This window comes from Strix uralensis, chromosome Z (genome assembly GCF_047716275.1).
Source record: "Strix uralensis isolate ZFMK-TIS-50842 chromosome Z, bStrUra1, whole genome shotgun sequence".
NCBI classification, from domain to species: Eukaryota; Metazoa; Chordata; class Aves; order Strigiformes; family Strigidae; genus Strix; species Strix uralensis.
This window is the reverse complement of record NC_134012.1, coordinates 92,329,751-92,345,009: the sequence shown is the minus strand read 5'-3', so window position 1 is coordinate 92,345,009 and position 15,259 is coordinate 92,329,751. Positions and strand designations below refer to the sequence as shown.

At 44.5% G+C, this 15,259-nt stretch overlaps 1 protein-coding gene across 1 annotated transcript in view; it reads left to right on the top strand.

Annotated features, from left to right (window-relative positions):
• Positions 1-15,259, top strand: part of DNAI1 (dynein axonemal intermediate chain 1) — a 152,675-nt gene that overhangs the window by 83,608 nt on the left and 53,808 nt on the right. The window contains exons 15-17 of the mRNA XM_074856967.1: positions 6,481-6,570; positions 11,107-11,194; positions 13,027-13,106. Of these exons, the coding sequence (XP_074713068.1) occupies positions 6,481-6,570; positions 11,107-11,194; positions 13,027-13,106 (258 nt within the window). The remainder of the gene's footprint in view (positions 1-6,480; positions 6,571-11,106; positions 11,195-13,026; positions 13,107-15,259) is intronic.

Here is a 15,259-nt window from a genome sequence, read left to right as displayed (position 1 = left end):
AAAGATCATCTAGTCCCAACCCCCCCGTCATGGGCAGGGACACCATGCATGAGTCTGGGTTGCTCAAAGCTCCGTCCAACCTGACCTTGGACACTTCCAGGGAAGAGGCAGCCACAACCTCTCTGGGCAACCTGTGCCAGTGTCTCACCACCCTCACAGTAGAGAACTTCTTCCTTATATCTAACCTAAATCTACCCTCTTTCAGTTTAAAGCCATTACCCCTTGTCCTATTACTACATACCCTTGTAAAAAGTCCCTCTCCAGCTTTCTTGTAGGCCTCCTACAAGGAAGGATGAAGGGAAGCATCACTCTATGGTTGCCTGTGATGTGGGCAGACTGGAATATGATACATATAAAGTCTGCTGTCATCAATCCCAAAACACTTTTCAGTGATGCTGTAGAGCCAATGTCTGGCATATGAGGTTTCTGCAGGTGCTTTCCTCAAAGGGACTGTCCTTGCATGTAGGAGGGACAGTGGCATGGACAGGGTACCAGAGCCCAGAAACCAGTGTCTGGACAATTCACCCAGGCTAGAAGAATCCTAAGCCAGCCACAGGGACTCACAAAGTGTGGATGATAGCCCAGCAGTACATCAGGCTGCACTCTGGTCTGTAGGACAAGCATGGCCATGAAAAGGATGAAAGATCTTGAAAGGCCAGAAGAAGTAAAAAAATATCTGGAGGAAAATGGTAGGATTGGACCCAGAGAATTACTGACCAGCCAGACCAATTTGGATGACTGGAAAAATACTGGAACAAATGGCAAAACTGATTGTAAATGTCTAGATAATAAGGTGATACAGAAGAGCTGATGGATTTGTCCAGAATAAATTGTCAAGCCAGTATAATTTCTTTTCTTTCTTTTGTTTCAGAGAAATGGGCCTCATGAAAAAGGGGGAGGCAGTCAAGGTTATCACCTCTATCCATCTTGACTTGACTAAAGCTTTTGATCCAGGCTCACACAGTGACATTCTTATAATCAAAGTAGAGAAATATGAATTAGGTAAAATCACTATAAAGAGGCTGCTTAGTTGGCTCAGGCAGTGTGCTCAAATAGCAGTTATACAGAGTTTGCTGTCAGAATCTGAAAATGCTTCAAGTGAGACCCTCCATCTGTCAGTCCTGGTCTTCTTTTGGTCAATACTTCCATTAACAACTCCGATTATAGAATAGGGAAGCCCCCTTGGGAGGACAAGGCACTTTGCAGGACATGATTATGTTCAAAATGATCTTGATAAATTGGAAGAAAGGCCCAAAATCAATGTGATGAAATTCAATAAAGACAAGAAGAAATACTATGTTAAGAAAGGGGAAATTAAATGCACGGATACAAAACAGTGGATGACTGGTTAGGCAGCAGGGTGCCAGAAGGGGAAAGTATAGCAGATCACCTCCAGTGGTCAGCAATGGAATACTGTTGCGCAAAGATGTGTGTCATTCTGATTTATTAACAGAAATAGAAGATAGAGAATGTTGTACCTCCTGTCTACTAGTGCCTAGGGGTGGCCCTGTACCATGTGTTTGCAGCTACAGAGAAGGGCTGAAGGGGAAAAACAGGAATGGTGAAGGCTTGAAGAGGAGGACCTGGAAGCAACAGTTGAAGCAATTGGTTTTGTTGGGTTGGGGAAAAAGAGAAAGAAGCAGTGACACAACAACCTTTTCTTGCCCATTTGAAGACTGTTAAAAAAAGGGGGGTAAACCATTTTTCTCCGTGTCCACTGAGGAGATGCTAGGAGTAATGGGCTTGACTTGTGGTAAAGGAAATTTCCTGTATCAGGCCAGTTAAGCACTGACGTATCTACAGGAAGGTTGCTGAGTGCCTGGTGTTGGAGGTTTGTGAGAACAGCCTATGTGAATTGTCACCAATGGTAGGGGTGTGTCTGATCCTGCCTCAGAGCAGAATAGATATTTATAATATAATAGAATATATAGATTCAGGTCCCTCCAAACCCTGCATTGACATGATGGCTTTGCTTAGGACTGCACTGATTGCCAGGCTGGCACTAGAAGGAACTTGCAGGGACTTTCCTCAGCATCCCAGGGAGTTGTTTGCTTGCTGGAGTCATCTGAGCATCTTACTTGGCCAGTTTTTGTATGGGTGACCTAGGGATTTTATAATGCATTTATCTTTCCTCTTCTGCCTGTGGCAGACTTTATTCAGTTTTTTAGGCATTGGATGACAAAAATGCGCTTATTTCTCTTATGGCAGATGTCAGCAGGGCCGTGATACGCCAAGCTGGTAAAGGGCTTCCTGAAGGATAATTAATAGAAAGGGAAGGAATTGCTCATCAGTCAATGTGCATGTGTTGCATGTGGCACCCCACAGCTGAGCTTTGGCAAGCCGAGGGACAGCCAGAGGGATTTGTGTTTGCAGTAGGAGTGTCACGTTACAAGAAAGGCAGGCAGATCCTGCCTGTGGCTGCCTGCAAAGCGCTCAAGTCAGCCTCATGATCGGGATGATTTTGACCAATTGCATTTTGTCAGTGCGAGTGACTAACAGTCCCCATGCCATGAAAACTGATCAAGCATTATTTCTTTTGTAGGAATGACATCAGAAACATGGGAATTTTCAAATCAGATTGGATAAATGGTCTAATCTCCTGCTGGACAGGAGCCGTTACCAGCTGCCATAGACAAAGATGATAGTATTCCCTTGCTAGGAATGAATGGATTATTGCCCTGCTAACCTGTTGTACATAGCAGGGAACATGCAGGTTTTAATCTTTATTTTTCTATGAAAAAATTGGGGTTTGACTAGTCTCAACTTCTTTATAAATAAACAGCCTTTAAGAAATAACAATCAAAAAGTAGTAGGCTCTTCTAGCAGCCATGAGTTTCACACACCAATTTTGCACTGCAACAATAGTCAGGTTAAAGATCACACAGGAAAAATAGCAGCAGATCCTTGATTTTATTACAGGTCCCATCACGATCAGACACAGCAAATTACTTGCTGCTCTGTGTTTACTTGTCTCCTTTCTGTTGCTTACACATTCTTTCCTTTCTCATGTGGTTCTTTGTTCTTACTGTATCATAATTGAACTTTTTCTGTGAGTTGTTTCATGCAGCCAAAATCCTGAGTCGATTATCACATGCTTCAGGAAAGAATTAACTTCTTGCCACTATGCACACAATTGCCTGGTTCTCTTGTCAAATGCCCCACCCCACACAGCACTGATACTGCTAATGACAGGAGGTTGTGCCACGCTCATGGGCCTCTGGGAGCTGAGAAAAGGCCAGTTCTGAGCAGATGCCCCATTTGATTGCAGTATCATGAAGGCTAATTACTCTAATAAGCATTTATGGGATTCAGAGATCTGGAGAAAAAAGATCACAAACACTATTAAGGTGTCAGAGGTGTTGAAGGAAAATTGAAAGTACTAAGTGCCGATTTCTGTTTTCTGAAATTCAAGTTAACGTCACTGAGAGCTGCTGACAGTCATCTGAGGGCAGATCCTGATGCCCTTGAGGAACTGTGTTCAAGCTGTCTACAATATGTACCTAACTCAGGTACTGCTGACTGCTTTGAATGTAAGAGCAAGAGTACCCCAAGCAAATCAGCCTACTTGCTTTTTGGGCCTGATGACTCTACCTGTCTGTGTAACAGAGGAAGAGAAGTAGTTGTGACACTTAACTGAGTACCGATAGTAGAAAACTTGAATAGATCTCCATCAGGGAGAGGATATTTGGAGTGGGAAAACCCTGGAGAAAAACTCTTCACTTGGGGAATCCTGAAAGGGATTGACTTGGGAAAAAAATCCCATGAGTTCATTGTAGCGCTTACGTTGTCGGTCATGTCCAGACGAGCTTCCTGCAACACGTTGTTTTAACGAAGACATGAGCACTAAGGAGTTGTGTCTGCACAGGGTGATTGGGGTGGACTCTGGCTGCTGAGCCTTCATCCATGTATTTTCTTCCACTGGTGTGATGAGCTGTCACTTGGCTCTAGCTTGGGTGCAAAATTTCTACACTGTGCTTGGCAAGAGCAGATGAAGGAATTCAGCTGCAGCTGCCCCTGCACAGTTCGAGCAGAGCTTACTAATGAGTGCCTGGACGTACACTCTGATAAGGGACAAGCTGGGGGTCTCCCTTCAGAGAGGATCTGGACCAGTTCTGATCCTAGTGTGTGCATTGTATATGCAACCTGGATGGTGGGTGTAGACTTCGGGATGGCTCAGACCCACGCTGACTGCAGTACAGGTATGTGTCACTTGCATTTGTCTTCCACGTGCATTGCTGGGTTTAGACTGCAGGTTTCAGGTACTGGAGATCCCCTTTTCTTGCTATGTAGTCCTGTTCCAGTAGAGGATACCTGAGCCCTTTACAAACTGCTCCCAGGTTTAAATGGCAAAATCTTTGCACAGTGTTTTCATAGGAGATAATGTCTTGAGAAATAGCTTCCCCTACCTCCAGCAAAGTCAGTTTGCATTAGAGGTGGGCTGGGAAGTGTAAAGTTTTTCCCAAATATTTAGGAAAGTAGATTGAAAAGAAAGCACATGAGTTAGAGCAGAGATGTGTTGGACATACAAATAAAAACATCTTATTGTCAGACACTTTTAGAGTGGCATTTTAAAAAGCTCTGATTTGAAACATGACCCTTTTTCTGTGCCCAGTATGAGACAAGTTGAGCATGTGTTGGTAACCAGTTCCCCTGAACTTTGCATTTCTCACTTTAGATTAAAACTCCTCACTGCACCAACCCCTTCATCTGAAGCAGCTGCTGGTGACCATCATTGTCAGCAGTAGCTCATGATCCCAGGGAGATGTTCCTGGAATAGATATACCCAGCACACTTTGTGCATGATGGCCAGCCTTGGAAATCACTGTTCTCCATATGTGCCGTTGAACCTGTCTTTTTATTGTTAACCATTTTACTCTGGGACATATTGAATTACGCCATTCCTTTAATCATCATAGAATCATAGAATCACAGAATCATTCAGGTTGGAAAAGACCCTTGGGATCATCAAGTCCAACCATCAGCCCTACTCTACAAAGTTCTCCCCTAGACCATATCCCCCAGCATCTAATGTAAGCAACCCTTAATGCCATACAGCAGAAGGGGTTCCAGTTGAAGACATACGATTTCTCTGTGCAAGGATGTTCAAAGGTATATGCCACTCAAAACTCTTCATTTGCACCTTATGGACATGAAACTGGCATTCTTATGTATTCTCAGATGGATTCCTTTTATATTTTATTTTTCCTTCCTCAGATTAGTGTGTTCTAGGTAAGAAACATGTTCACTAGAGGTTTAATTACTCTTAGCTGAGTCTCTTGCTGAATTTTCATGGTCCGTAGAACTTCACAGTATAAACAATTTTACAAAAGAGAATTAACAGTGTTTTTCCCAAGGAAGTATCATCAGAATACCCAATCTGTGTAATTAAAGTTTTGAGAACGCTGCTTGTTTTCTGGAATAGGTACCAGATAAATAGCTGGTCATAGATAGAGTATTTGGTAAGCTCTAGGATAATCATGTCCACCTATCATATTTATGGGATGATATTTAGGGAAATGCATCTGGTGCACTGCTTGGACAGGAACAGATATACCTCTGAAAACTTCAGCAGAACCTGCTGAAGTGCTTGTCCCCATCCTGAACTGACAGATGCCCACAGGAGTGTGTGCTGACAGGCCCAGTGACAAGTCATCCTTTCCCGTTCAGTCTGATTGAATTCCCAGATCTGAGAATCGAGCATTCTTAATGCTTTTGGTCTAACTGAAATGTCTCTTCTAAACTGTAAGCCATTTATCTGAGTTCTAATCTCTCCTGCTGAGCTGTCACAGTCAAAAGGCAAATCTCCTTACCAGGCAGACAGATGCCTTGAAGGTGTAGGGAGGATTTTAATTTTAATGGAGATGTTTTCATCTCCTTGAAACATAAGTGCCCTAAGGACCCATGTCACACGTTGCCTGCAAGGGCTTGTCTGCACCCCACATAGGGACAGAAAGCTAATTTGAGGTTGTCTGGCTGAAGGGTAGCCCATATGGCACTACACTTGGAGTAATTAGTCAAATGGAAGGTGTTAGTTTGTTCAGGGTCAGTGATGTACTCAGGTGTCTTGGGGACCTTTCTGTGGTACCGTGGGTGTTTGGAGATGTCTTAGGGATCTCTAGGGTGGTGTTGTGCTGTAGTGCAGAGCATTGCATAGCTCAGACACTTCACAAGGCCCATCCTTGATGGCAGTACTCCTGTCGCTGCTGGGAGAGATGGCCATGGGTAGGTGCAGAGTCCCCAGGTGTGGGTTGCCCCCTCTCTGGAGCATCCTTCAGGAAAGTGAGTGACAGGAGTGCTGGAGGCACTTCTGAAACGGCCTGTGGAGGTAAAGGTGTTCATATGTGCTATGCACCAGCAAGCCTCTGGGGTGGAAATCAGCTACTCTTTAGGAAGGATTCCAGAAGACCCTGTGGAGGGCATGGGACTCTGTCCTGCTAATGCTGAGAACCCTGTGCTGACCGGGACTTCTCTTGTTTTAAGGTCAAGTGGCAGAAGGATGACATGGACAACAATTTGAACTTCTTCTCTGTCTCCTCGGATGGGCGGATTGTTTCATGGACTTTAGTTAAGGTAAACAGTAGGTGGCAATTTCTTTTCACAGCCAAATTATAACCTATTGCCTCCAAAGTTCAATGATGCATTGTTTGGGGTTTTTTTTATTTATAATGAGTCAGGTTTGAAAAGAAGTGGCAGCAAAAGGTTACAAGTGCAGTTACAGCTGGGTCTGGGGCTCCATGTTAAACTCTGAAATAAGTAGAACCAGCTTACTCCTTGCTCTGGACCTAACCATCCTACCTGCACCTGTAGCACTCCATGGGCCTGAGTACAAAAGATCATTTTCCTGCTTTGCAGCTGCAGGAATTCAAGACTGGTCCTTGCTCTGAAACTTTCCTTGTCCCATAAGGGTCACTCAGAGACAGAGCAGAATAATCTGCTTTCGGTGGGATGACAACGTGCAATCAGACAGGTAGAGAGCTTCCCCCCGCCATGACATTGCTGGCTCATACCCAAGACAACTTCTGTTAACTCGTTTGCATGCCCTTCCTTTGATCACTTTTTCTTTTGGAGTACATATATTGATAGAAACTTACCATTAAGTAAGTTCCTAATGACCCTTAGATTTATGTCTCTGGATCTCAACATGTGTTTTTTCTGTTGGCTATTTGATTTTACATTTTGAAGATTTCAAAATCTTTTACTTAAAATATAATTGAATTGCCCTAAATATGAGTTTGAAGCAACTGTTTCATTATTCCCCAGCAAGCAAATAAATTTCTTTACATCTTTGGATGCTCATTTTTTCAACCTGTTATACCAAGCTACTCAAGGCTTGCCCTGAAAATTTTAGGCCTTGCTGCCATGGGCAGGGATTCATGTCTAACATTATATGTAAATCATAGTCCCATGTTCACTTCAGGAGTGGGAGCCTCTTCTTATGAACACAGTAGCTAAATGCAGATGGCACTGATTATTAAGTTCTTTTTTATAAACTCCTCCAGGTTCATACATGCAGCTTTAGACACAAAAATCCCTCCTGCAAGTGTGTCCTAAGTCCTTCTCCCAAAAGAGCTCTCAGAGCTCCCTAGACAGGGACAGGCTAACGTCCCAGCACTCAACTCCTGTTTTATCCCCGATATACAAATGCCCGAAAGATTATGTTGAAGTGAGTAATACAGGCCTACAGCTAAACACTTCCAGTTGAGGTGACTTGGCATGTTACACCTATCAGCTGAGCTCAGTAGCTGAGTGTGCTCAGCCTGCTCCACTTACGAGGCAAGAAACACTGGGTTAAGCCTCTTCAGAGAAATGCCACAACTGGGACAACCTAAGAGTCAGCAGATGGACTCTGATGGCAGCTCACCTGGTAGAGGGCCTTTTGCAACATTTCTGTGCTTAACTGTGCTCCCACATTGTAAACTGGTTTTTCTTCTGTCCCTTGAGCATGTAGATATGCCTACTTAAGCATCCTCAGTGTGACCCCTAAGACCATCCACTTGACACAATGTCATTTCTACTTATTTCTTGCACTTCTGTTACAAACTTGGCCATACGTATGTGAAAAGCATTGTTTTAAGATGTTTTTGAGGTGAAGTTACCTCTGAAATTGCCAGAGCTGGTATGTACTTAGCAGGCAGGGGTGGAAAACAGCAAAGTTTTAGGTGCTGTCTGGTTTCTTTTTTTGGACAGAGATTCAACAAGGAAAGCAAGAAACAGAATGAAAAGGGAATTTGGTTACAATCTGTGGTTTTGTACCCAGCAAGGAGAAATGGACAATCTGCTTGAATTCCAGTTTTATGAAAGAGCTATCTCTGGGTTCTATTTAGAATAAAATTGAAGAGACTCCAGAGGTCTTCTATTTTGCAAATCCGTAGTGCAAATAGGGAATAAATGAAAGAGAGCTTCGTTAATCTTTTTGACAGGACTATCCAAAAGTAAAGCTTCTTCAAACACTGATAGCTGTTTGACACTTCCAAAGCTGAGAGCAGAAAGTGCATAAATTCATTCTTACTCCCAGCTGGATATTTGGCAAGCCACACTCAAAATTTGTATAGAAGAGTTGTCAAATGTTAGATAGGGACAGTTGATCTGCCTTGACCATAGTGGTTGTCTCTCTCAGAAATGGGCACAATCACTTTGGACAAACTTCATGAGACAGCACGTGAGGTGTGTGTGCTTAGGCTATAGTTTTGACTTGGTTCTGGGTCATCATGAAGGTGGAAAACAGCGAGGAATGATGCAGGACTTCTGCAGCCAGATGACTCTACTCTCCCACCTTGGGTGCACATGTTGCCTATCAAAAAGGAGAGCTGTCAGAGCCATGTCAAAGAACCGGTTGGGATGCAGCCTGGCACTGCCTCTCAGGCTGATCCTCAGCAATCCTAGATTTGATCAGTAGCCATAGTTCACCCTTCGTACATGACCTAGAGCTAAATTACTTAACACCTCTGGGCCTCCTTCATCACTTGAGGCTAATAACAACTAAAGGGAAACAGGCAGCTGCAAGGCCTAATTCAGTAATCCTTACATGTGCTTTAAAATTGTTAGGCAGAAGCAACATATTATTGTTCAGTATTCCTGGAAGGCCACACTGTCAACAGTCTGTTTACCCAGAGGAATATACGAATAGCTCTGGCAACAAACAGCCCTAGGAACAGATGCATTTTCCAGACTGTGAAGCTGGGTACAAAATAAAAGCAACACAACAGGGAAGTCTGCCCAAATAAGATCCTTTGTGAAGGCAGAGTCTACAGAATCTGTCCACAGAGGCCTTGGCCAGGTGGAGGTGCTGGGAGGAGTCTTCAGAAAAAGGTTGCAGAAAGGTATGCGTGTAGAAGGAAGGTGTCATGTGGTTTGCCTTTCTACCAGAACAGAGAGTAAGTGTGCTAGCACATCTCTGGTCCTGCCCAGATCACGTGTCTGACCTCTGTTAGACACACTGGGTATGTCAACGTGATCAGGTGTAGGCACCTCCAAAGCTGCTCTTCAGACCAGGCTCAGGTGGCCACCAGCCATGGCTTGGACAGGGCAGATGCTCTCTGGAGAGTAGACAGATCTGGGAGCCTGAGCAGAGGCAAGTGCCTGCTCAGCATGTCCTGACTGTGCTCCCAGCAGCCCACCAGCACCCCTATTTGGATGGGCAGTGAGTGACACGTGGAATATGCTCTGCTCCTGGATGCTCTGGGCACTGCTCTTTCCAATTCTTGCACACATACAGCAGCATATATGGCCTCTTTTTTATCACCACTCCTGCCTTTACCCATTGAATCAGGATTGATATAACCCACATACCGCAACAAGAGTCACTAACAGAAGGTGAGACTCTGTAGGCTGCAGGAGTCTGTCCTGCTTCTTGCTGTTCTCTCAGAGAACAGTTACTGCCATCAATAAGCCAGGGCATGTGGGTGTGCAGCAGTGCAAATTAGTGAGAAGGAAGTACATTATTTTACAGGTTTTGACCTTTCTTGAACCTTCTGTAAATTTGTACCCCCAAAATATGATAACAGTGTTTTACAGAACTCTGTCCCCTCTGAATTGGAGTACTGAACAGATGCTCACAAGGTCTTCTCCCACTTTCCCTAGCATGCAATTCCCTGAGATTGACTTTGCCAGGTAGAATCTCTTTTTCCACCTGAGTCCTGCTCTGGGTTTAGAGAAGCTCCAACTAAAGCTTGATTCACTGAGCTAAGAAGTTATGTTTTGTTCTCATAGTGCTCCAGTGGGAAATCTGCAGATTCATGAAAACATCCAGTCCTCAGCCCACACTGCTCACTAATTTAATCTTTAGTTCTTTGTTCTTTTTATCAGCCCCAGGGTATTCTTATATTCACAACCAACTCCATTCTGCAGTGGTATTTTAATTCCCAAAGCTAGTCTAAGAATGGATCTTTGCCCTCTCTTCATTTCCACGTGCTCACCCACATCGTGTCTATTTTCACCTGCCTTCTGTCTCCCGCCTCGACTGTAAACTCTGTGGGGCACAGCCTTTTTCCCCTGTGTTCACACACCACCCAGCACAGCAGTGCCGTGGCCTGCAATGAGAGCTCTTTAGAGCACTGCTGATAACAGCAACATTGGGTACTTTTCCCCTGGGCGATCTGCTGCTTGTTATTTGAATCTCAGAGCCTGTGAGGTTGTGAGTATTGGGAACTGAGGCGGCTCTGGTGGTAATGGGAAGATGGTAAGAAGCAAAGACTAGCAAGCTGGTAAGTTACTATCCTTTTGTGTGGATTTTAGTTAGCTCCATGACAATATGCAATACCCATCTTAAACCATGCAGGGTGATTTCACTTAACACAATGATTTAAGCTGACAGTGTCAACCTCCACTCAAAAATGTTGACCCCAAAACCTAAAGCTTTCTGGGTCAGTTGCTGTGTCTGAGTGATGTGTCGTGGCTCTCACTTCCAGTGCACTAAAGCGTAAGTTTCCTGGAGGTTTTATGCAAAACAGCATGTTAGCAAGTTGCCAGTTGTGAGCATGAAACATTAAGCAACTTTTGGATAGCTTTTTAAAAATCCTCCATAAAATTTGCCATTTCAAAGTACTGAATGTCTCTGTATTGCTGCTGTAAAGCATGTTATTCATGTGGAATCTCCTCTGCCTGCAGAATGAGCTGGTTCATACAGATGTCATCAAGCTGTCAGTAGAGGGAACAACGATGCAGGGGCCAGAGGGGCTGCAGCTGCAAACGCTTGGTAGGAGCCCAAGTCCTTGCCATGCTGATTAATTACTGACACAAAGCCTCTAATCAGTCATTCTGGGGAATTAAACTGGGAGTGGGGTGTTGAGATGGAAAGGAGCTAAAGAAGGGTTACGCCTCCTTGCTTTCATCACGCAGTAGGGCGAAATCTGTCTGAAGCAATGGCCATTAATTGAATCAAGTTTTGCTGGTTACATCTTGCCTTTACTTTCAGGAAAAGATGAACATTAATTTAAAAAATGTCCATTTCACTGGGATACCCCAATGCAGACGAGGCACAGGCATTACCTGTATTTGTCAAAACTAAGTCAGTTTTGTTCTCCCTACCAGACATTGATCTGGACTGACCAAATCAAGATGAAAAGCAACCTTTGCCCTTTCCTCAGTGCACAGCTCATCCAGCCAGTGGTGGGATGTGCCTCATCAGGTTTTGGCTTTCTAAAAGCACAGCATCTATTCTGAGCTACTATGTTAGGCTCCCTCCATACAAAGTGGAGAGAGTGCAGTTCTTCTAGGCTGAATCCCCTCATCCTGACCACCCTGTGTTTGAGATAGGATGGGATGAGTCAGCTCTGGAGGTCCTGGACTACACAGAAAGCCTTGAGGAATCCCCTAATCATCCTACTGCACCTGCTTTTGGCTGTGAAGCTGTGTGCTGGGTTTGGAGAAGGCACTCGCTCTGCGTTTAAGGATTACTGTCTTTCTAGGCTAGTAACCACTGAACAATTTGTTTGTGACAAGGTTTGCATTGCCACATAAGTTGCAAGAGACCAGCTAAAGCAGTACACTGCAGAACTCCCAAGGGCTTTGGTATTAGTTGTTAGTGGTATTGGGAAATGAATTTTCAAAGACTTGTCTTGAATATTTAACAATCTATTTAAATGTTAAAAATGCAGACAGTATTACAGGGTTGAAACGACCTTAACAATTCCTTTGAGGACTACATTTTGTTAATGTTTAAGACAGCTGCCTTTGCAAAACGTTCTCTGAAACTATGTGCTTCTGAGCCTTGTCTGCTTGTTCCTGTTTTTCATCTGATGATTGCTGTGGGTGTCCCTGCAGGTCAACAGCCCCAGGTTACTCTGGCACTCAGCAGACATCCCATCTTCTGCTCAAGGACCCTGCTGAAATTTTCTTTCACCATCATGTGAATTAGCTTTCTTGGATGATGTTACCTCTGCCTCAGGAGCAGAAGCCACAAAACCTCGAGCCACATCCTGTTGTGGTTGACACCTGTTTTAAACACAGTTCACAATGTTGCTCAATTCAGGGCTTTTGAAGTTCAAAGGATCCTTCTGTGCCTGGAAGAAGATTTCTTCCCAACTCACATCCTTTGCTATTGGCTTTACTGAAGTGACCTGCTAAATGGCTTCTGAGCTAAGGATGAAAAGGGCACAGACAGCTATGATATGGTATTTCCTCTCTGGGCTTTTTTATGCATGGGAAACCATTTATATTTTTGTGAATACTAAACAAACAGAAAAGATCTGTTCTTGCCCAATAGGAGGCAGGCCTGGTCCTCACAACTCTTATATTTGCACCAGGCATTTTAAATTCTTACTAAAGTGAACCCCAGGCCAATCTGTTCTTCCAGTTCTTCCAATTCCCTTTTCCCTTTCTCTGTGTTGGCTTTTCAAATTACAGGTCTTGAGGACAGGCACAGCTTGGAAAGTGTTTGCAGAAGGGGTGGCTCTAATTTCTTCTGGGAGCTTCTGGCTAATAAATCACTTCTGAAAATGATGGCAGTGTGTGTGTACCATAGGCAGGGAGTGTGTGCTGGCCAGATGAACCAATTCTCTGTCTGACAGACCTTTCTTCTGTTAACAGGCTGCGGGACATCGTTTGATTTTCACAAAAAGATAGACAATTTGTTTCTCGTTGGTACTGAAGAGGGAAAGATCTATAAGGTAAGAATGGTTTCTTTGTCCCTTGTTTTACATCCCCTGACCTGTGCTTGTCTTTTGGGTTCATCATCTTAACTGTTTGCTCAGGCAGTAACAAAGTGCAACTTCAGAGCCTGGTCCTGCCCTCAGATCCCTGTGGTGAGCCTGAGACCAGCACAGAGCCACAGAGGGTCACAGGGAGCTGTGTGCACAGACCCAATTAAGACCTTATTTTGTAGAAACGTTTTTCTTGCAAACTGCATCCCAGAATACTTTGCAGATTGCAGCTGTGCAATTGAGGCACTACCTATGATCAGAGCAGAAGTTAAAAGGCATTGATCCTCTGTCCTCATGGCTATGGGGAAATGGCAGGAAAAATCTCATCTCTTTTCCTTTTTAGCCCTATTATCCCATGAGCAATGAGGCTAATGAAGCCTTGTTTCCTTTGGATTGGTGTCCTGCAGCACTTCCCTTCCACAATTACATCCCAGATCCTTTCCCCAGTCCCACTTTCTCCTTGCCCTCCTATCTCCAGTTCCACACTATCTACTCTAATCCTTCCTCCTTGTGATCATCCCTGTGCTGTCCCTAGTTCAGTGATCCCACTCCATGCTATAACCCTTGATTTCCTGCAGACAGTGTTGGCTACTTCCACTCCAGTGCCCTCCTGCGCCTTGGTGCCCTGTGCCACTGGGGAGTCGTCAACCAGCCAGCTCCAGCCATGTGCTGAGGGCAGCAGCCAAGCTTTGCTTGCCCTTCCCAGAGTGGGGGCACTGCCCAGATGTTTGCACTCTACAGCCATCCTTTTTTGTAGAATGTGTAAGACCTTAATATTGCCAAGTCCAGCGTGCAGCCAGCTTTGGCCAAAATTGCCAGTGAGGTCAAAAGTTGTTTGTGAGGAGATATAAACAGACAGCAGGACACATACATTGTGTTTTCTTAAGAAATCAGGCTAAAAATAGGAAGATTTGAGCTCTGCTGTATTTAGCCTTCAAAATAAGGCCAGTAGCAGATTACTCATATAACTTTTGTTTGCACAGCATTCCTCTGAGCTGGCTTTGAGGCTTTGTTAATATTGTAGCCACAGCCCTCCAGTGTGGGGGATGGACCATCAGCAAGGAGGTTGACGTGCAGAGCAGATCCATCCAGCCATCCCTAGATGATGCTGTAAGCTTCTGCCCCATGTCCTGCCTGCAAAAGGGAAACAAAACAGAGAAAAAGAACCCAAAGGAAATTGTATTCTGAAATCAATATCAATCACTTAGGCAAGACAGACTTAACAAATATGTATCCTTTCCAAAGGGATGATGCTGATTGAAATCTCTCCCTCTGCCAGGCAGTATCTAGGGAGGATTTCTGAGTAGTGCTCACTTGCATTGGACAAGACAGGTGCAGAAGGGAGGTGGGAGAAGTGTGGGGGCTGGGCTGATGGGTGATGGGCAGTGAGGTAGTGCAATGGCTTTTTGTTGATGGTTTCAGGTTACAAAGCATCTGCTCAGTCATGGGCAGATGTTCTGAGTTGGCTGGTCACCCACAGGAGTTGGTACCCTGGGTATTGTACTCCAAGTTGTTTGGGTACTGTTGTGTCTAGTCGTGATCAAAAGGCAGTATGGAACCACATGTTTTAACTTCCTCTATGCTTAGGTGAGTGATGGATGTCCATGAGTTACTGGCCAGGGTTACTGGTAAGCAACAAACATTCCTGCATTGGTGAGCCTTAGCAAAAAGTGGTACCACTCTCATATTGTGCAACACTGCCCTATAAAACTCAGATGTTCCCATGGGTAGGAAGAGGCAATCTTCCATCTGATTGTATGAGCTAACACAGGGAAAAGAAATCTTCTGTCTAGCACAAGCAGGCCTCCACAGTATCCACAAAAACAGGGGGAAGAGTGCTTGCATCCTTAGCGTTCCCCAAGAGTTTGCTACAAGCAGTTTCAGAAGTTTTGTGATCAACTGCTGCTCCAGACATCTCTCAAGGTCTACCATAAAGCTTCATCACACCCTTTATTGAAATGCTGCATGTCTGAACCCATTACTGGAGCTACCTGTGGACCGCCTCCCAGAGCCTTGCTCTGCTCAGGTGCTGAGCACAGTGACAGTCCCGCAGCCATTCAGGCAGCTCTTGGGTCCTGTGGCTGCACTGAGCAGAAGTGAGCTGCTCGGGTCTCTGTGCT